At 37.6% G+C, this 23762-nt stretch overlaps 1 protein-coding gene across 9 annotated transcripts in view; it reads right to left on the bottom strand.

Annotated features, from left to right (window-relative positions):
• Nucleotides 1-5770: 5770 nt before the first annotated feature.
• Nucleotides 5771-23762, bottom strand: part of TLCD4 (TLC domain containing 4) — a 99119-nt gene continuing 81127 nt past the window's right edge. For all 9 annotated transcript variants that reach the window (XM_046645579.1, XM_046645577.1, XM_046645576.1 and 6 more), the window contains one exon: nucleotides 5771-8908. In XM_046645579.1, coding sequence (XP_046501535.1) covers nucleotides 8590-8908 — 319 coding nt within the window. In that variant the 3' untranslated portion in view covers nucleotides 5771-8589. The remainder of the gene's footprint in view (nucleotides 8909-23762) is intronic.

Here is a 23762-nt window from a genome sequence, read left to right as displayed (position 1 = left end):
CTAACACAATTACTGCAGCCACCCTGCCCCTGCTCCAGGACGCACTGGCTTCTGCTCCACCCTTTGAACTTTCGCCCCTTTGCTCACCATCCACAGACAACCCCACCTAGGGAGTTGCTCCCACTGCAAGGCTGCAGCTCTCCCCATCGGCAGCAGCCTCCAGCTTCTGGATCTGCAGCCAGACTCCATAGCAGGGCCTTATTCTTTGGGCCTCTTACCATCATCTCCAGACCCTTCCCAAGCTCTTTGACTGGTCAGGGCTGGGCTGACGCCATGGGGAGCAATGAGGCATGAGGACAGTGGAGAACATGAGAGCATTGTGAGAAAACTACGGGTTAGTGACCAGTCAGCAACCTGGAATACACAGATACAAGGGGTCAAGGCAAGGCAGTGGGTCAGAAATGAGAAAAACAATTGAAACCACAACAGTGAGGCACTTTGAGAGACTTTCTTTCCCCCCAGTTGAATTCTTCACATTTCCATTATGTTCAAAGTCTACCACTGGCTCCACTCTGCCCTTCCAACTACTACACCTTCTCTTTCCTCATTCATGGCAAAATGCCTCAGACCCTGACTTCCCTCTTCTTCCTCTCATTCACAGCATCCCCTTAAAGCTGCCACCAGCCTGCTCTCCCTACTTTCTGACATCACAACCAGTGGCATCTGTCACCTCTCACTTCCACAGCCTTATTCATGAGTCATGTTCAGATTTTATAAATCCTTTTGGCTCTCCTTCTGCAATATTTATCAGATCTGGTCCTTTTATGTTTCTTCCTTGTCTCAGGCCACACATCAGTTGCAGTTGTTTGGCCAGTTTCTCCATCACTAACCTATTCCTGTACTCCCACTCATCTGACGTTGAGAATCTTTCTCAAATGTCATTTTAATCACATTACTAAGTCTTAAAGCTTACATTGGTCCTTCCTAACTTGTTTCGAATTAAAGCTCTCGCGAATAGGATGTGAGAGTTGGAAGGAACGTCGGAGATACTTCAAACATTATTTTACAGCTAACAAAATGAAGATTCACAGAGATGAAGATACTTCTTCACGGCTACCTTAGCCTCTCAGGCACCTCACTCTTTCCAAATTGCTCTTCTCCAATTTACAATTCAAACAAATCTTACCCTCTTGTGCTGCATCCATCCATACTTTTCTATCCACAACACAGTATATGTTAAAAACTGCGCATTTCATCTTCTAAAACCTCTCCTGATGAGCCTGCCTGACAACACAAATCATTCCAGGAAGCTTAATTGTTGGGCACAGTTTGATTTTTGGTAATTATAATAGATCAGGACTTGGGGTTTCCCGCAGGCTCAGGCAGCCCACTAGGACCACTTCTTCACTAAGGCTGCCTCCTCATTCCTGCCTCTGCATGGAGGCATCTGATTGTTGGCTGTGGGCAAAACACTGCTAAGATATGCTCTCTTGTATATATGCAGTCACGTGCCGCATAATGACGTTTTGGTCAACAACAGACCACACATACTACGGTGGTCTCATAAGATTAATACTATATAGCCTAGGTGTGTAGTAGGCTATACCATCTAGGTTTGTGTAAGTACACTCTATGGATGTTCACACAATGACAAAATCAGATAATGATGCATTTCTCAGACCATATCCCCTTCATTAAGCAACACAAGACAATACACACACACAACATACCTACACATAACACATACATATACACACACATAATGAAGAATATATATATTGCATTTTAATAAAGAAAAGACAAAAATTCTTATACCATGTGTAGGAATTTCACTATATTCATTATTCTTGATAAGTTCATGTCACCCAAAATGCAATGTACATGTACATAGCATTTTCTTACTCTATTTTTCCTATTCTCTGAAGTCCTTTCTCCTTTTCTGTGTCATTCTCTCCCAATTTCCATCTGTCTTTGAACTTTATCATTGATAGAAACGCAGCCCACCATCTACATTACCTTTCATTTCTGCCTACAAGTCCCCTTCTTTGAGAGTTCTCCTCAGATAATTTCTGGACTGATAAAATTCAATGATTTGGTAAAATGACAAGACTAGATGTGGCAGTAGCATTTAGCTGGAGGTAGATGTAAAGAGGAAGGGGCTATTTGGCTGGGGTGGGGAGGACCTAGGAGCGCTGTGCCATAGACACTAAGCTACTAGAGCAGGTGGGGTGTGCACGGGCCTTAGATGAAGAGTCCAATTTAGGGGCAACATCCAGGAACACCTGTCAGGTGATCAGTCACTAGCACGGGGACAAGTTTCAAATTGGCCATATCACTTATTATGTGCTGGTTCAAGGCCAACCAAAAGGATGGGAAAGCAGTAAGTAGACTTTGAGAAAGACTAGAGACTAGGAGATTAAAGAGTGATGTCTTTGAGATGCCTGAGGTATGGGAGAGAGCACCCACTTACACTTGCTTTGAGGGGTGCTGAATTCTTGTAATTTTACCTATGGCTGATCTCCACTGACAGCTGTGACTGCTATTTTAATTCTGAAATTCAGCTGTTCTTTTGCCAGTCTTGACACATATTTTAGGCATGTTCTTAAGCATGACTCACGATATTCTCCAAAGGCCAAACCACTTCAGTATTCTATTCAGTTAGTGCTCCGCTTCCTGATCTAGTGGATATTCTTGGACCAAGATGCAACATTAAGACCACAGGCAATTTGAGAAGGTAGGAATTCCAGCCGAGACATTGGGCAAAAAACACTAGAGACCACCTGAGAGGCCTAAGGAACAAAGGGAAGGAGACTAAACTCACAATTGCCAAAGTCCTACTCAGCCTGAAAGAGCCCATTGATTGGATAGCACCATTCCTGCCACTAATGAGCATGACTAAAATGTTGGCTATGCCTTCTGATTTGCTACCAGGCTGGGACCTCGAGAAGAGATGGAGGGGAGAAAAGGGGGAAGGGGGTAAACAAGCACCTTGAAGAATAAATATTAACTTTAGGATTCAGGTGCCAGGAGAGATGGTTTGATTTGAGGAAAGGAATTGTTATCATCAATGTATTCATTAATTACTATTAAAGTGTACATCTTACAGACTCGAACTTTTGCACTAAGTCATCGTGATTTTATTAAATTTTTTCACAAAATACAAAGCTTTGCACCACATTATAGTAGTGTCCTAACACAAGAAAATACCAAGGTTTTCATTGTGGGGGAAGGGGTGATTTATGTATATAGGATATTGATTTTATACACATTCTTAAAATTAACATTAAATAAAATTGTCATGACAAATGCCAACCTTGTATAACACGCAGATTATTGCTTAGAACTTGCATATACTTTAAAATCTCACACAAATAAAGTATACCAACATTTCAAAATTTTAAGGGAAGTACCTAAAGACATTTATTAAGCCCCTCAAATAAAGCACAACCAAAAACCAAAATGAAGAATATGAAATTGCTATTCTAATTGCTGATAAATCTGAGTAACACTGATTTGAAAGTTACCAAGTCTAACATTTTGTAAATAGAAGTTCTTCAGCCTTATGGAAATAAACTTTAGAAGGTGTGTTCTCAAAATGTTAAATGTATTTTGAAAGACTTCCAAAATCTTTATGACAATATTGTTATATATTCTCAGAAAAAAATTGTATATATATCACTATAGCTACTCACATTTACTGAAGTTTTCAAGTAACTTTTTCAAATTAAATCTATGTCTAAAAGTTAATACTGTTACAAATTCTAATTACCAAAAAAATCTCATAACTCATCCTAGTTACAAGTGAGTATTATCTATGCAAAAATTCCTTAAGTAAAAAGTAGACATAATCATAGTAGAAGCAAACCAAGCAAGAAACAGAAAAATATATAGCATATTTTATTGATAGTTATATTTTTAGGCTTCATTAACCAAGAAGTAGCAAATACCTTAATGCACATTTACAGAAAGAATTACATAAAGATATAAAGAAAAAAATTACAGATGACGATTAACGAGTTTCCAGCCAGAGGTATTGTATTTATATCTTTGAGATTTAGAAATATTTCTCATTGTTTTTGGTCTTAAATATAGGGCCTAATATCAAAACAGTCTACTGCTCAGGGGGAATCAGTGTAAACATTTCGATGCGAACAAACCAATCTTTTGCAGCTGCCTTCAGTTCTTCGCTGCTATCCAAAATATCTTCCGAAAAAGAATGACCTATCATCAAAGCAGGATAAAAAAAAAAAAAAAAAGCTAGTCGAGGCAGTTTGAGCTCTGGGCTAGAAAGGGATAGGGTTCAAGTCCTTGGATGTTGTACTTTGGAAAACACCTTGACTAATCCATTTGCTGGTAAGTTTGTTTCAGAAGAAACATGAGCAAAACTAAGCTTGCTCCATTAAAGAGCAGGACTCAACAAGGCTGCCTCAGACCACCACCCCCGCCTCACAACACAGAGCTACCTCAGGTCCTCTTCCTCCTGTCATGGGGGCTAAGGAAGAACATTTAGATAACTTAATGCCTACAATGAACCCCCAGCTGAAATATGTTTTAAAGCTCTTATTGCTAAACCAGTTTAAGAAAGAGACCACAGATGTTTCTCAATAAAACCATAACATTATTAGCTTTGCTTCATGTTGTAAACCACTCTTGTTAAATGCTAAATGGCTTCCTATAGCCTCTTAGTAAATCATGGTTTGCCCGATCACTACTTAAACTTACCGCAATGGTTTTTTTCAATGAAAGAACATACTTGTAAACTTTTAAATTTGCCACAATAGACGGGGAAGCTGGCAGGTATGGGGAGGCCTCAAAAGTTGACATAGAAAGGTGTCAATACAAGGGGGGAGGTGCTGATGAAGTCCTAAGGAGGAAGAGATGGAAGGGCTGGAAGGATTCAGAGAGAAAACTTCTAGATTGAGGGAGGAGCATCACAGCTTTTAGGGAACATCAGTCATGATGTCTCCTCCAACTCCACGTCCTGCTGGCTATTCATACGTGTCACGTGTGTTTAAGGTCAGAACTCACTTTCAGTAGGTTTAGTGCGTCTGTCGTCAACCAGCTGTGGTTAAGGCTGGGAAGGTGTGTGTGCACCCAGGGCCTCTCAACACAGTGAGACACAGGAGGCGGTCTCACTGCTGTGCCAGTTCGCACCCGCTGAGAAACTGTGCCACATTTCTGACGAAATTACACAAGTTTGCTTCTTATGGAATCCAAAACACATAAATACATAGTCTTCTACTAAGTATAAGTGATAATGTCAACAATTACGTGGACTTTTCAATTTCATCCAATAGATTAAACCACTTAAAGCCAATTCAAATGTATACTTACATATTTGGAGCTAAGAGTAACCTAGAAACTGAAATTTGTTCAAATATTTATTTTAATAATGTCTTTTGGAACATGTGTATTTCCTTTAAAAATGAAACAGAACAAACTTGAGTATTACAGCTTACTTTCCCCTACATTTCTCCGTGAGAAGAATGTTTCTGAACACATGGTAACAAATGGTGTAACTAACAGTAAAGCTGGCTGCTCACACCAGTGAAGAAACATTTTCCAAATGCCCAATGCACCTCAGAGAAAGTGTACAATTTAAAAATTGGTACTTTAGCAAAAATTTGATTTGAGTCAAATAGATTATTAAAATTTAGAAAAGAATTTGATTCAAATACCTGTAAACTAGGCGGTTTTTAAAACTAGGCCTTTATAACAGTACTGGGTCATCCACAGTATATGAGTCCCTTAGGAATGGTACCCTTAGGAATGGTAAAGACATTATTTCTCTTAATATAGGGCTAATCCCTGAAATAACAAAATCAAACAGTTGGAATCAAAATTACATTTCAATTTACTATAATGTATCAAGACACAAAGCAGGAGTTAATTTCTTTGCACTCATACATAACTCCATGTTGAGGTTTAAACAAATGCAAACAATACATATTAAAAAGATTTTAGACACAAGAATGCAAACTCTATAAATTCAAGTTCATAATTTTTAAATTCTTCCAAATAAAATATCTAATGCAGAATCTATGTTCTTGCATACTAGTTGATTTTCATTCATTTTCAAAATTTTGTAATAATTTTTATTTTCTAATCTACTACACATTCAAAGAACATCTTTACAGTTACAGGTTGTCACTAATCTTTTTCTATAAAAATAGAGCTGCTTAAAAATTTGTACCAATTTGCTTTTATTTTCCATAAATACTTTAACAGTTGTTAAACATCGGAGTGCCTAATAGAATCATTAAATTAATCCACGTAGTCAAAATACTATGTAAAATGTCTCGCAAAAGTTTATCATTTATTAAATGAAAAATTCATCGTTTAGTAAATGATATGTTCTCTCTTTACTTGTTTCTTAGGTAGGTGGACAGAACAGCAAAGTATAGCTCCTGTAAAGATCTGACTTGAAGTAGGTTGGCAGTTTGTGGTCTCTTTTCCATTTCATGTCTGTTGTATGCGGAAATATGTAGAATCTACCTTTGGATATTGAATCTGGATGCTGAATTAGCTGTCACACAGCCAGCATAAAATGAGAATTGCTGACCAAGGGAATAGCAAACTTGAGTTCAAAACATTGATATTTTTAATGCACTTATTTAATGAGCAGCTATACTAACAAAAGGTGCTGTCAATGAAAGTAAAAATTAAACTTTAAGCATGAAATAGCAACTAGAAAAACTGAAACTGCTATATGGAAACTCACTAATATTATAGCTTTATAATGTCATTATTTTGATGTTAGGTTTAAAGTCTCTGTTCAGAAACTATAGAAATATTCAGAGTCAAAAATATTTATTTTATGCTTTGTTTCTTTTGAAAGGAATGAATTTCCAAAATAGTTTTCTAATATAAATGCTTTTCTTTTAAAAAGCCAGTTTTCTTGCAAAAGAGCAAGAAGAGAACAAGATAAAACCACATGCTTTCCTACCCCTCTATACAACCAATACATACTTAAGTGCCTACGATCTGGCAGGCACTAAATTATGTAACAAATCATCAATGCAATATTAGTAGCTTTAAAAACAAACACCTATATTTTACATTACTTTAAGTCCTTCAAAAATAAGTGTACCAAGTATAAGCCAATGAACCTCATTTTATCATTTACTTATTGACTGAGATTTCAATTACCTTCCTTAAATGTTCTAAAATTTATCAGGCTCTATCTCTATCTGCATTGGACAGCCAAATCAAATCAAATAAAACCAAAAGTCTTGCTATCCCTTCATCATCATAACACAAACAATGAAAAAGAGTCAAACATTCTCCTTCAAACTGAGAAACTGAATGGATTAGATCTTTTCGTTTGGGTTCAACTAAATTCAAGTATTCACCACTGGTTAAAATAACTTTCTTTTTTTCTTAGGTAAGAAGAATCATAAAGTCAAGCACTTGAGAAAAAGAAATAAAGGCTCCAATAGCTAACTATATAATTCTATATTGGGGTTGCAAGAACGAAAGCAGAAGCAAGGATATACTCACACACAAAAACAAACAGGAAACCAGAGTCACCAGTCATGTATCGTCATATAAGACAATAATCCTGATCATCAGAATACTTGGATTAAATCATCTATTTTTTTCCTGTCCTTTAGGAAAGACAGAAATTCAAAGCACTCAAAGTGCTGACTAAGCAAGCATGGGTATAAACTGTGAGTAAAATATGAACGCTGACTGGTGTTTTTTGTAGTTTTGGTCTCATCAAGAAGAGGCCTACCTTATGAGCATGATACATACACACTGCAGAAGACACTGGTACTGATGATGTTGGGTTCTGAACTTAGGGGAAGTTTTGCAAATAGAAATAATATACTTGGAAAAAGCATAAGGGAAGCAGATAGAGACAGCAGTGTTAAAGCTTTTTTCTTAATGATTCCTCTTATTAGCCTAAATAGTCATCTATAACATGCATCTTTAGAAGGAGAAATTCATCTCTTAAGGAGCTCTATAAAATCTGTCTTAAGCTTTGCATAAAATAAAAAAGCAATAATCTGATAAAGTGCTAAAAATATAAATAATGAAGTGATGTCTGAAAAATGTAAAAATTCAGGAAGTATTTTCTATGACTGAATTAAATATTCCCAAAGCAAATAAAATACTTCATCCAATAGATGACAGTATAGCTAAATGAAAACTACATCATTCTAATATCCTAAGAAAAAGAACATTCCAACAATTTAGAAATTAAACCCTAAACAGGTATTGACAGCCATAGTAAGAAATGAGTGCAGTACAGCAAAATGTTGAGAGCTATTTACAGATTTAAAAGCAGTTCCCAATCTTTCAGCAAAATTGGTCACATAAAACAAAGTGTACCAAGTTAGCATAATCATCTTTTCACAGAGAATACCAATGCAGGTTAACAGATTTCTGAAAAGATTCACCACTATAAGTTTTTATTTAAACCTTTAAGATTTTATCCATGCTTATAATGCAGATGAAAATCAGAAAACAAATCTTGGGATAAAAACTAAAAATTTTAGTTTCTCTGTTCCAAAGTTTAAAAAAAAGACACTGGAACCCTGGATAACAAGTATAATTAATAAAGAAGCATAAGAACATGCCAAGAATTCATCCTATCAGTAGATATAATGTGGGTAGTAGTGAAGTATGCTTATCAATAGCCCACTTTTAGTCAAGTTTTCCATTCTGAAGACTACTTTTGGCTTTCTCTTGTCTGATGAGAGAGATGACTTTGATGCACCCCCTTGAGATTTTGATCATCCACATGACATTCATCACATCCAAAACAACACAAGTACAGATCCAGGCACTTTGCCGTAAAAGTCCAAGCCTGATGTAGGCTTCTGTTCCAAACACAGAATAAATGTAGCTATAAAAAGGAGGGATCGGGGCAATCCGCACAATGAAGAACACCACCGTCATGAGTATTCCATTGATGACATTAGCCTTGGAAAATTTAGGATACTCCAAAGCTTCAAAGAACCACCTGGAAAAAAAGCAAAGAAATATCACATTTACTCTGCATCTCTGAGGATTAAACATTTTAATTTTAGTTTTTAAAATTCAGTGACCATCCCCCTAAGATTTATATGGAGAGGCAAAGGGCCTACAGCAGCCAACACTATACTGAAAAAGAACAAAGATGGCAGACTCACACTTTTGGACCTACCATAAAGCTACAAGAATCAAGACAGCATGGCACCGGTGAAAGGACAAACAGAAGAACAGAATAAAGAGCCCAGAAATAGACCCACACAAATATACTCAACTGATTTTTGACAACAGTGTACATATCTTACACAAAAGTGAACTCAAAATGGACCACAGATTTCAACGAAAAATGCAAAACTATGAAACTTGTAGAAGAAAACAGGAAAAAATCTGTATGATCTTGGATTTGGTGATAGTATTTTAGATATAACACCAAAAGTGCAATCCATAGAAGAAAATATTGATAAGTTGGACTGCAGTAAAATTAAAAACTTGCTCTAGGGGCCAGCCCCATGGCCGAGGGGTTAAGTTCGCGCGCTCTGCTTTGGTGGCCCAGGGTTTCACCAGTTCGAATCCTGGGCGAGGACATGGCACTGCTCATCAGGCCATGCTGAGGCGGCATCCCATATGCCACAACTAGAAGGACCCACAACTATGTACCGGGGGCTTTGGGGAGAAAAAGGAAAAATAAAATCTTTAAAAAAGCAAACAAACAAAACTTGCTCTGTGAAAGGTACTGTAAAGAGAATGAAAAGACACCGACACACTGGGAATACATATTTACAAAATATATACCTATGACAAAGTACTTGAATCCAAAATATATAAATAACTCTCAAAACAATAAGGAAACAACCCAATTAAAACATGGGCAAAAGACCTTAAAAATCTTATCAGAGAAGACATACAGAAGGAAATTAAGCATATGAAAAAAAGTTCAACATCATTTATCATTAGAAAAACATAAATTAAAACAAGATACTACTATATATTTATTAGAATCACTAAAATCCATAAATCTGACAATATCAACTGCTGGTAAGCATGTGGAGCAAGAGGAACACTCACTCATTGCTAGTGAAAATGCAAAATGGTAAAGCCACTTTGGAAAACAGTATGGAAGTTATAATGCTAAACATATTCATAGCATATAATCCAGCAATCACACTCCTAGGTATTTTCCCAAAACATCTGAAAATTTACATCCACACAAAAACCTGCATGCAAATGTTTATAGCAGCTTTATTTATAACCACCAAAAACTGGAAGCAACCATGATGTTATTCAATAGGTGAATGGATAAGCAAATTTTGGTATACATGCACATCGTATCTACGTACATACTATGGAATACTATTCAGCAATAAAAAGGAACAAACTATCAATTCATGTAACAACATGGATGAATCTTAAATGCATATTGCTCAATGAAGAAAGTCCAAAAATGCTACCTACTGTATGATTCCACATATATGACATTCTGAAAAAAGCAAAACTATGAAGACAGAAAACACATCAGTGGTGGCCAGAGATTCGGGAAGAGAAGAAGAAGGGAGAAGAGGTGAAGCATAGGGGATATCTGAGGGTGGTGAAACAATTCTGTATGATACCGTAATGGTGGATACATGATGTTATGCATTTGTCAAAACCTATTGGACAGTAGGAAGAGTGTACCGCAAATTTTAAAAAATCAATTAGGAGGTTGGGGGATGCCAGGACATAATGTAGACTGTGACAAAAGAATCTAACTGCATTAGAAATACGTGACATAACCTCATTGAATGGAGTAAGGTAAAAATGGCTGATCTAGGTAACTTTCAAAATGAATGGAGACTGTAAGACTAAAGACAAAAGAAACTGTCCATAAGCACTGTACTCTAGTTGGTAAAGGTGTGTCTCATGGGGGGATAGGCTAACCATTCTAAAACCATTAGACATGTATATTGGAATTTACCAAATAAGTAAATTTGTTTGATGGTGAAGTGGGGACCAGGTTTCTCATTGCTGGAGTGGAAAGTTACACACAGGTGAGTGAAGGAGGCGAGACTAATCCATATGATACTGGATTAGAGTTGGAAACATCACTATGAATTCACGTTTATCTTAATATAAATACATAGGTGGACATGCATAGAAATAATTATAGATAAGTGTGTATACACAGGTTAGGTACAGAAATAATGATGCCCCACTAGCAATGAGCAAACCCAGGGCCCAGATCTTGGTTTCTAATACCATTCTCCAATAAAAAGAACCAGGGCTCCTTGACAAATGGCTGATTCTAGAGCTTGGACAGAGAATACATAATATGAATCTAGAGTATTTTTTAGTGCCAGAAAGTAAGGAAGTGCTCAAGAAGCAAAATGATAAGGTTATGTCAAAGGGACACAGAAGCCAACTGAAAGAGCCTCCAATGGCAAAACCTATGATAATTTGAACAAAATAAATAACATAATATTGGATTAAAATCCAAAGCATAAAATAAATATCCATGAATCCATATAAGTGAATGAATGAATGATTAGGGGAAAAAAGATAAATATTTTGTGCAGAATAATTGCAAATAATTTCTGTAGACATTATACCCTCAGAGAGGTAACACATAACTCCTCACTCCTCAAGGTGGGGGGAGCTATGCATAGTGACTTCCTTCCAAAGAATTCAGTATAGAAGTCAGGTGGGGTGGAAAGAGTAAAGTTTAGGGATGTGACAACTCAACCTCAGCCAGGTGAACAAGGTAAACATCATCAGTGATAAGTCATGTTTATAGCATGTAGTCCTGATACAATGCAATGAGAAAGGCACTTTACGTCTGTGGTCTTCTTTCAAAAACCCCATAACCCACATCTAATCATGAGAAAAACACGAGACAAATTCAAATTGAGAAATATTCTACAAAACACCTAAGCAGTACTCCTCAAAACTGACAAGGTCATCAAAAACAATGAAAGTCTGAGAAACTGTCACAACCAAGAAGAGTCTAACGAGATATGACAATTAAATGTCATGTGGTATCCTGGATAGGATCCTGGGACAGAAAAAGGACATTAGGTAAAAACTAAGGACCTTAATCTGAATATAGTAGGACTTAGTTAATAATAATGTGTCAATAATTCTTCATTAATTGTGACAAATGTACCATACTAATGCAAGATGTTAACAACAGGAAAAACTGGGTGTAGGGTATATGGGAACCCTCTGTATCATCTTTGCAACTTTTCTGTAAGTCTAAAATTATTGTTAAATAAAAAGTTTGTTTTTTAAAAATTCAGTGAGCATTTGCTCTATTTTACTTTTTCCTCCCTAAAAAAAACCACCTTGCCTAATTTTACCCCATTATTTTAGAGGTTAAATTGTAAATGTAGTAAAATATACCCATGTATCTTAATACTCAACTTGACTGAATTAGGCATGACTAAGCTAGAAACTGCTAAATCTCAGAAACTAAAAATTAACTGTTAAAAACCTTAAAATGTTAAGAGATTAAAAGATAAATAGGAATAATTTTTAGGATAAGAAATGTATTACAATTTATAAGTACATGTAGAGGGAAAGAGAAGGGCTACAGAGATAAACCCACACATCTATGGAGAGCTAATTTTTGACAAAGGAGCCAAGAACATACAATGGAGACAGGAAAGTCTCTTCAATAAAGCATGTTGGGAAAACTGGGCAGCCACATGCAGAAGAATGGAAGTAGACCATTATCTTACACCATACACAAAAATTCACTCAAAATGGATTAAAGACTTGAATGTAAGACCTGGAACCATAAAACTTCTGCAAGAAAACAAAGGCAGTACACTCTTTGACGTCGCTCTTACCAGCATATTTTCAAGTACCATGTCTAACTGGGCAAGGGAAACAACAGAAAAAATAAACAAATGGGACTACATCAAACTAAAAAGCTTCTGCACAGCAAAGGAAATCATCAACGAAATGAAAAGACAACCTAACAATTGGGAGAAGATATTTGCAAACCATATATCTGATAAGGGGTTAACATTCAAAACATACAAAGAAGTCAGACATGTCAACAACAAAAAAACTAACAACCCACTTTAAAAATGGGCAAAAGATCTGAACAAACATTTCTCCAAGGAAGATATACAGATGGTCAACAGGCACAGGAAAAAATGTTCAACATCCTTAACTATCAGGGAAATGCAAATCAAAACTTCAATGAGATATCACCTCACTCCCATCAGAATGGCTATAATTAACAAGACAGGAAACAGTAAGTGTTGAAGAGGATGTGTAGAGAAGGGAACCCGTACACTGATGGTCAGAGTGCAAACTGGTACAGCCACTATGGGAAACAGTATGGAGATTCCTCAAAAAATTAAGACTAGATCTACCATATGATCCAGCTATTCTCCTGCTGGGTATTTATCCAAAGAACATGAAAACATGAATGCATAGATACATGCGCCCCTATGTTCATCACAGCATTATTCACAATAGCCAAGACTTGGAAGCAAGCTAGGTGCCCAAAAAGGGGCGAATGGATAAAGAAGATGTGGTATATATACACAATGGAATACTACTCAGCCATAAGAAATGATGAAATCTAGCCATTTGTGACAACATGGATGGACCTTGAGGCATTATGCTAAGTGAAATAAGTCAGAAGGAGACAGTCAAATACCATATGATCTCACTTATAAGCAGAAGACAAAAACAACGACAAACACACACAGAGAAACAGAGATTGGATTGGTGATTACCAGAGGGGAAGGGGGAAGGGAGGAGGGCAAAAGGGGTTAGGCACATGTGTGTGGGGATGGATTGTAATTAGTCTTTGGGTGGTAAACATGAGGTAATCTACACAGAGATGGAAATGTATAATGATGTACACCTGAAATTTATATAATGCTATAAACCAATGTTAACAGAATAAAAATAAATAATTTTTAAAAAAGAAAAGAGATGGGCTAGATTATTCAAGCTAATTAAAAGAGAATCTACTTAGGCAGTAATGGTCAAATTAATAAAATAATATCACAAATAGGAAAAAGTCACTGAAGCAGTAAAATCAACATCCCTTGTTCTCATCCAGATCTCCTGTCTTCCAGCCTTCTCTACTCCAAAGACTTCCCCTTATCCTCAATCATTCATTTCTTTGACTATATGGTGGCCTTTGGATTACTCAGAAATACTAACCTCTAATAACCCAATCCTTTCTAATCACAACTCTTAGCATCCCACATCTCACTGTACCCAATTCCACCTAAACCTCTTCTTTGACCTCTCAGCTCCCAAATCCCTCATCATCAGGCTCCAGACTTTTATTTACTTCCTTTCCTATCTACCTTAACTCAGTGAACTTCAGAACACACACAAGAGCACCTCAGTTCTCTTGCCACTGCACCTATCCCACCCTCCCTGCCTATCTCCAACCTCTCATCAAGCCAGCTTTCCTTAAGCAGTTTCCTATACAGTGAAGGTGAGTGCTGCGCCCTGCAGTCAGAGTGCCTGAGTTCAAAGCCTGCTTCAGCCACTTAGCAGCTGTGTGGTCTCACCTCTCCCTGTTATTGACCTCTATGTCTCAATTTTATCTCTACAAAATGTGGATAATGACTGTACCTGCCTTACATCCTACAACTGTTATGACACATAGTAAGAACTCCACCATACTGAGCTCAATAAATAGCTATTACTACTCACCAATATTGACAGTAAGATAAATGGCACAAATATAATTTAAAGAGACCTGAAATTCAGCTGAATTCTCAAATTTGCTTGATGTCCCTTTTACTTAACTCCACATTCTCCACAGAATTGCTTCCAAATCTGTCTCGCTATTCAAGTCACTTCCCTTCCTCATTCACTTCTCCTTCTCAATCCCATCAGAGGAACTGGCCTCTTCTACTGCTGAGATATTAGAGTCTGTCAACCATGAATTCCTCAAACTCTGACCCCAAGGTCTGAAAACTTCTTGTCAGGCCCCTTTCCCTTTATACTCAGATAAAGAGGTTTCTCTTGCCCTCTCCAAGGCTAATTGCTTCTCTACCCATGCTCTGGATCTCACGCTACCTTCTGGGACTTTAGTCCATCAATTATCCCCTTTCCCTTTCTCCGTCTAGTTCCCCATCTATAGACTGATTCTCCCAAATCCAAAAAGCTCTCCTTCTCTGGTTGTCTTCCCTATCAAATTTTTCTAAGGAGAAGTCAACAGTGTATTCACAGACATTTTTGCTATACTTCACAACCCAGTACAACATGACTGCGTTCCCCTACAAAAGAAATTGGTCATCAGTGGCTTCCCCCTAACCAACAGAGTGGATTTTTCTTAGCCTTCGTCCCAGGTGACCTTCCAGTAGCATACCAAAGGTCTACCATAACACTGCCAAGCATCACAATTCCCTCTCTCCTCTCTTGATTTCCATGACGCTATTTCCTCCTGATTCCCTAACTACACTTCTCAGTCTCCACTTCCTCTGCCTGTCCCTTAAATATTTGCATGCTTCTCAAGGGCCATTTTCTCCTATATGCTCTCTGAAGGCCATTTCATCCATTCTCAGGGGCTCAACACCCTGACACAAACCTCTGGTTTCAAGTCCTCTCTTAAGCTCTACTTTGAGTTCCATATTTCTAATTTATTGCTGGGCATCTTCACCTGACAAATCATAAATTCTCAAATATGCCTAAAACTCAACACACATAAAACCAATACTCTATTCCTTGCCTATCCTCCCACTCCCCATTACCACCTGTTTCTCTTCTGATCCTCCCAATCTTAATCAATGGCATCACCACTGACTTAGTCATCCAAATCAGAAACTTGGAGTCATCCTAGACTATACCTAGAGTCTGTAACCAAGTCTTGTCCATTTTATCTCCTAAAATTCTTTGTTATCCTTCCCTGTTTCATTCCATTTCCACTGCTGCCATTATGATTTTTGGTTCTCAGCATCTCTTACCTAGATGACTACAATAACCCAACTGGTCTCCTTTGACTCTACCTTTCTAGCCTTTTCTCTTTGATGCCACAAGTCCAACACTACCAGCCCAGACTGCTTCTCCAAGCACTTCCTCAACTTTCCAAATTTTTGATTGTCTGAAAAGGTGATTATCTACAAATCCAGACTTAGAGAACTTCTCCTTTGGCTTAACTATGCAATCACTATATCTATCTTCTGCCAATTTTCCCACTTGACTAGTGCCTGGTCTTCAAGTCAGTCTCTTTCAAAGGAAAGAACTCATATATTATATTCAAGGTGAAGTAATATTTCTATAATTATCCTTATCTTCTTCTCTCATGTCAGAAGGACTACTAATTTCATTGGCATATACCTCTTTTTACCTAAATAGAACACTCGTTCATTCCAACAAATAAAGGCTAACAGTCTATGATAATATGTATTGAAGCTGAGAGGGAAAGGAGCAGTAGGAAGGAAGACATGCATGTGGGAAGGAAGGAGAGAAGGAAAATGCTATCTTTTACCCACCATCCACAGTCATTATTAAGACAGGCATAAAGGAAAAGAAAGCAAATTACATGAGTTTGTGATCTCCCCCCTACCCCCACCCTGACCCCATAGAGAAAAATCTGTCTTTGGTCATTTAGCACTTCTTCCTCCCCCCTCCCTTCTAAAGCAACTTGAACCTTTGAAGTAAGTTTCCTGGGAATAAATTGTGCAGTGTGGTACTCACTACAAACAGTGTAAAAACAAGGCGTTATCTGGTCTAAATCACATTTGGAAAGAGGAGAGGGGGCTACCTGCTGGCAGAGAAAGAAAGAAAAAAAGTGAGAAAACAGGATGGAAGCAAAGAATCAGTCCCTACATGGTACTGGTTGGTGAGTTGTAGGAGTTGGGAGGTGACAGTCAGAAATCTGAGTGAGCCTTGGGAAAGCTGCAGGGTCCAGGAGATATTGTGAGTTCAAGAGGAATGAAGAGAATTTTAAGAAGTGCTGCTGTGAGTAACAAACTGGATCTTTGTTGACATCCTTGAAAAAACTTCAATAAGGATTTGGATGCTGTACTGTTTCTGGGACTCTACACAGAGACTGGGCTGTGAGCTGACCCTAGTTATATCTTGGTGGCAAAGGTAACTCTTTCAGGCATGTAAACATTTGTATTTAATAAATGTTAACTCTGAAAATTTAGGAGTTCAAGAACTTAATTTTAGAAAAGTTGGCTTCCACTTCAATATTATTTTGGTTCCCCGTCTACTTCTAAACTACTCCTTCATTGTTTCTACTCTTCCTTCTCTTATTCCCCAATACCAGACATTCAATTTTATCTTTTAAATATCATCTTTTCTCATGGCTTCCAGTGTCACCTCTATTTGATCACTCCAAAATTCCTCTCTCCACCTCTTGGTACATTTTTACTCGGATGCTCTGTTTGTCTTCTTACCCAACAATTCCAAACCAAACTCATCGCCTTTCTTCCTACTCTTTCTAATTCCTCATCTCTTTTATTGGGCCCATTCCTCTGGGTCCAAAGTCGAACTTATCTTAAACTTGTCCCTTTTCTCTACCTCTAATTTCTTATCCATTGCCAATTTCACTTTTTCTTCTCTCAAAATCTCTGTTTTTTCATCTTCTCTCTATCCCCACAGCCTAATTTGGACTCCCTATTTATTTTCTGAACTAATGAAATGACACCATTCATTCATACAACTAAGAGCTATATGCTAAGCTCCTATCCCAACCTTTTGCCTCCAGTCTTACAATCAACCTATGCTACAAATACCAAAAACTAGAATTACTCACTGTTATTTTCAGAATCTCTTTCTTCATGATAATACATTCTCACCATCCACTGGGTCAAGTTCAGTCAGCTCTCTCTGGCACTCAATACCCTCTGTGTCTGTCTACCCTCCTCCTAGGACATACTCTTTGATCCTACAAGTCTATGCAGTCTCCCTTTTACACAGCATGTTTATTCCACTTTTCAAAAACTTATGTTCATTCCTGTCTCCTTAAATTGAGGGCCTCCTCTCCCAATCTACTTCTAAAAACAATCCTAAAAATTTTGAGAATATGTCCCACCTTCTCTGTGAAGCCTCGTATGACAAATATCAATCAATAATAGGTCTCAAAATGTGGTCTGCAGACCTCTAAGGCCTTCAGGGGGTGTATAAGGGAAAAGTATTTTCATAATAACACTAAAATATTATCAGCTTTTTTCATTGTGCTGACTTCTATACTGATGGTGCAAAGCAGTGGTAGATAAAACTGTTGGCGTCTCAGCACAAACCATGGCAATGGCACAAAATGGCAGAGTTGCCATTGTACTCTTTACCACGACACTTACAGTTAAAAACTAAAAAACAAACCAGTTTCACTGAAGAATGCCCTTGAAGAAGTAGTAAGAATGATTAATTTTATTAAATCATGACCTTTGAGTACATATCTTTGTAATATCTGTGTGATAAAATGGATATACACACAAAGCACTTTTGCTGCAAAGGACAATGGTTGTCTGGAGGAAAATCCCTTGGAAAATAATTTCAATTGTGAGCTAAACTATCTGCTTTTTCCATGTAACACCATTTTTACTTGAAAGAATGACTGACAAACTATGGTTATTTAGACTTGGGCATATGGCAGGCATTTTCTCAAAAATGAACAAAATGAGCTTGTCAAATCAAGAAAAGCAACTGACAGTATTCACTGCCAATAACAAAATTTGAACTTTCAAATGAAAATCAGAATTTTGGAAAATCCGTATCTGCCACTGCAAGTCTGACAGCCTCCCAATACTTACAGACTCTCCTAATAAGATCAATGGTGATACTAATTAATGTGGGTTTTTTATATTATCTAATAAATGCATCAACATTTGGAATCCCTACATAACTCAGTGAACCAATATTTTCCAAATGACTAAGGCATGATGATACAAAATCATGCTTAGGTAAAGATTCAAAGCACAGGAGAGACCAGCAGACTTGAATGTTGACTGTAGGAAAGTTCATTGGTATGGTTTCAGATTCCACATTTAACTAACCTTTAAGAAACTATATCTTGGTGTAGTATTAAAGAAGAATATCCACAATCATTTGAAAAGGCTACTAAAATACTCCTCTCTTTTCGTACTACATTATTAACTCTGAGAGGCCAAATTTTTCTCATATATTTCAACCAAAACATTTCATAACAGACTGAAAACAGAAGCAGACGTGAGAATCCAGCTGAATTCTATCATGCTAGACATTAAAGAGATTATCAAAAATGTACAACGGCATTGTTCTCACTAAAATTTTTTCATTTCGGCAATGTAGTTATTTTTCACAAAAAACCATTACGTTAACATGAAATATTATTGTCAACATTAAATGAACTAATAAATATTTTTTAACGTCTCAGTTTTAATTTCCAATCTGGTAATTGTCGACAGATGTAACACACAGAGAAAAAGAAGTTCATTTAGGCCCTCAATAATTTATGAAATCAACAAGTTTGAAAACTACTGTTTTACACCATTAATAAATGCCAGCACCTACTTTCCTGCCCTTTCTCACAGAATGTCTTACCTTACTCACTCGTTATTTTATAATTTTAAGTCTTATTTTCTCAAACATAGACATGATGTCAGATGCTATACTTGAAGCTCCCTGAAGGCAGGGCCTGGGCCACTTAGGTGCTGAGGAGGTATGCAATATACACTGAGTGAACACGTTAAGGAGCTTAGTTACAAAGTTTTTATAAGGTAACTAATTTTAACAGGAATTCATAAATACGTCCTCTTAACAGGTGAGGGCATTTAGGCAAGACAGAAGTTATCACCATTAAATTATTTTTCACAAAAGAAATCTGATGCATGAGCATAACAGCAGAAATTTAATGGAAGAGCAGGTGCCTCAGCACTATTTCAATTCTCTTTTACTCCATACCCCACCACACGCATCCCATGTGCCTTCTTAAATTACACAAGGGTTTAAAACAGAGAACCTAAAAATACCACAAATTATAAAGAAAACAACTATGGAAAATTCTAACAGTGCTTAAATAACTGTGTTCAATTTTGTTATAATCTTCTTGCTGCTCCATTATATCATCATTTCTTGTTTGCATTCCAACCCCACTTCTCATTTTCTTAATTTAAAAAAACTTAGAGCTTTTACATAAGATATAGTATAACTTTTTCCTATAAAATTAAAGAATAAACTCAACTATCTCTAATCTCATGATTTTTCATAAAGAGTCTCAAACAAAAAACAAATCGAAGTTCCTCTGAGTGTCAAAGTTAAGTTTCTCCTGCTTTCAGTCTCATAATCTGAATCAGATTCAAGAGACAGAAGCTGCTAAAACTTAACTGATCATCTCTTGGGAATCATTCATTCAAAAAGCAATCAAATGGCTACTGTGTGCCAGACAATGTGTGAACGCTAGACCATGCAAAGTTTAACAAAATTTGGCCCTTGACTTAATGAAAGGAAGAGATAAAGAAGAAACAGAAAAAAGGGAAAGAACTTTACAACAAAATACATTCATCATAATGGTATAACTGTATGTCGCTATCATGGAAGCACAGGGACACCCAACCCAGCCAGAAAGAGATGGGGTTTAGTGATGGAAATGATCCTTGGGCTGAGTCTTGATGGATAGAAGAGCCAGGAGGCCTTTCCAGTGATGGGCAAGCTGGAGTAAGAGGAGATTTTTGAGGGAAGATGTGGCAGAAAGAGACAAAACAGCTCCACGTGGAGAGTTTTCTGTGTCACATTAAAGAGTCTGTATTTTATCCTGGAAGCAGCAGGAGCCACTGAAAGGATTCAACATTCAGCTGCATGTTCATTGTTGTGTTTTAGGGAGGTTACCATGGAAGATAATAATACAGAAGGGAGGGGAAAGGGGAACAGGACTGGAGGCAGGGAGATGGCGTAGAGCAGGGATCAGCAAACCTCTTCCATAAAGAGCCAGATAGTAAGCGTGAAATGATAGGCTTTGGAAGCCATATAGTCTCTGTCTCGACTAGTCAACTCCGCCATTGTAGTACAAAAGCAGCCATGGTAGACAGATAACAATGGCTGTGCTCCAATCAAACTTTATTTAACAAAAACAGGCAGCAGGTTTGGCCCTCGAGCAGTAGTTTGCTGACCTCTGGTCCAGAACAGCACTATTCAAAAGAAATTTCTGCCATAATGAAAATGTTCTATAGATAGACTACCCAATTCAGCAGCCACTAGCCACACGGGGCTAGGAAGTACTTGAAATGTTATAAGTTAGACTGAAGAACTGAATTTTTTATTTTATTTAATTTTAATTAAATTAAATGTAAATAATCACTTGTGGCTACTCTATTGTGCGATACAGGGTTAGAGGCTGGTACAGTCTAGGTAAGAGATGATGAACCAGGGCACTGGCAGCAGAAATGGAGAGGAGGTGGCATAGGCAAGAAATATTTAGGAGGTGGTATCTAGGACCTGGTAATGGACCAAATATGAGTGAGGGAGAAACAGTCAAAGATGATTCCCACATGTCAAGCAGAGGTAACCGAAAGAATGGCTGGGCCACATGCTGAACGAGAGAATCTAAGAGAATACAGAGGGAAATATGTTGCATTCCATTTTAGACATATTGAATTTGACGTGCCACCTGGAGGAGAAAACACTTGACTATAAAACAAAGAAGTAGGTAATATTAAATATGTTCTTTTTATAGAGAAAGTGATTGTAGTACAGGGATGTTAAAAAAAACTTGTCCAAGGTCATAGCAAGTAAGTGGTAGGGCTGAAATGCAACTTGAGTTCATCTGATTCTAAAGCTTATGCATAGTCCATTACACCAAGATGAGCAAATAGGTAATAGCTGAAACCTTAAAAGTAGAAGAACTCACCCAGGGAGAAGCACAGGGAAGATCCAGAAGAGAGCTCTGGAGAACACCAGTATTTATGGCAGTGTCTCTTACAAAGAAGATGGAGAGAGGGTGGGGAGAAACACAAGAACCAGGTGAGTGCAGTGCTGTGAAAGCACAGGGAGTTGGGCATTAGAAGGAGTTGATCAACAGCATCAAGTCCACAGAGAGATACACTAAGACAGGCACAAACAGAGTTCTTTGGATTTTAAAACTGGAAGTCTAATGAAACTGGAAGCCTCTAATGAAAGAGTTCCAGCAAAATGACAGAGGAGGAAGCCTGATTTTAATGAGCTAAAGAGCAAAAAGATATGACAAAGTGGAGAAATCAAATATAAGCTATGCACTTCCAGTGTTTACTGGGTTTTGGCATAGTGAAGATACACTACATTTAGCACTTACTGAACATATAATGAATGACAAGCACTATGCCAGGCGCTCTATCTATACAATCTCATTGAATCTTCACAATACACTGTGAGGCCTGTAGGTATCATTATCTTTGTTTTACAGATAAGAAAACTGAGGTTCGGAGAGGTTAAATAATCTTCCACTCATACACAATGGTAAGTGGGAAAGCTTGGATTTGAATCCAGATCTTTTAACTTCAAAGAAGACACCCTTTCCTGTATACTTGCACATTATCAGAGTCTTGGAGGATTGCAGAAGAATTATTTCTCAAGAACATCTAAATGGCTAAGCACAAGGAACAGATTATCTTCTTGAAAAAATAAGATTACAACATGTGAAAAACTGGCAAACAAAATAACACCCTATAGAAGTACTTGGGAAAGAAAAGGTTAAGCAACAGATCTGCAGCCATTCTCCCCTGTATTGGGGTGGAAGGATCTCCACCCCCTTGGCAAGGAAAAAAAGACAGAAAATCAGGCTAATTGCCTGGTAAACAGACTAATGATAGATCTCCTGATAAACAGACCAATGGTATCTGTAGCAGGAGAGTCTTCTTCAACGGAAGACCTTTAGCAGTCTAGGATTGCTTATGGTAAATGAACTTGGAATGTACAGATTTATGGGGACTGACCCATCGGGGAATGTTACATAAGTTATGTAACCATCTGAGTATTAAATAGAGATGTTTCATAATCAAGAGAGCTCCTTCTACATCAGCGATGTGAACTACACATACTTCTTAGGACCTCATAGATCACCTTATTCGAGTATGTCCAATGGAAAAAGGACCTAGGGAGCTATGTTGATAGTCCTGAACATCTCCCTGCCAGTGACGTGTGATTACCCGTATCCTTGAGGTTATCAGTAAGGCTTGATACAGGGTATGTTCTCCAACTCACATGATCCTGATGTGACATTACCAACTCTCTAAGTTTTCCCTGTACCAGGTCACAGAAGGCTCCATGTATTCATGGGAGCCTTCCCTGGCTTTGGAAGTTTGACCTAACACTTGAAAGGCAGGTAAAGTTTTCAAAGATGGAGGGGAAATGGAAGATATGAATAAAAGAAGAAACGTTAGAACAACCCACAGCTGCACAAGAGAGTAAGGGTACAAAACTGACTCCAAAGGGTACTAAGAAATAAGGCTGGAGACGTATGGAGCATATCACAGAGAACTCCAAAAGCTGGAGAAGAGTCTAACAGGATGTAGTCTTAATTAAGAAAATAAGGCACTGAAAGTGAAACATAAGAAAGATCACCTTGGTGGCACTGTGAGGAAAGGACTGAAGAGAGGGGGAATCTGGAATTAGAGAAGTCAGGCAGAGGCTATTGCAGTAATCACACCACGGAGATCCTGGAGGCCTAAACTAGGACCACGGGTATGGAATGAAAGGAACAGCTAAACGTTACACCAAAAAAATGTCAGCAGACTTTGCTGAATGACAAGATAAGGATAATAAAGGATAAATAAATCCACTGTCAAAAACAAGAAACTACCTCCAGGAAGCAGAGCTTGATTTCCTCTCTCCCTCACTCCCTTGAGAGTGGGCTATACTTCATACCTTACTTTCAAAGAATAGAGTAAGAAGAAGGAAAATCTTCACAGTGGAGAAACCTGGAAAACACCACC

Source organism: Equus quagga, chromosome 18, assembly GCF_021613505.1.
Source record: "Equus quagga isolate Etosha38 chromosome 18, UCLA_HA_Equagga_1.0, whole genome shotgun sequence".
Lineage (NCBI taxonomy): Eukaryota > Metazoa > Chordata > Mammalia > Perissodactyla > Equidae > Equus > Equus quagga.
The sequence above is the reverse complement of the archived record's forward strand: the minus strand, read 5'-3'. Positions and strand labels throughout refer to the sequence as shown.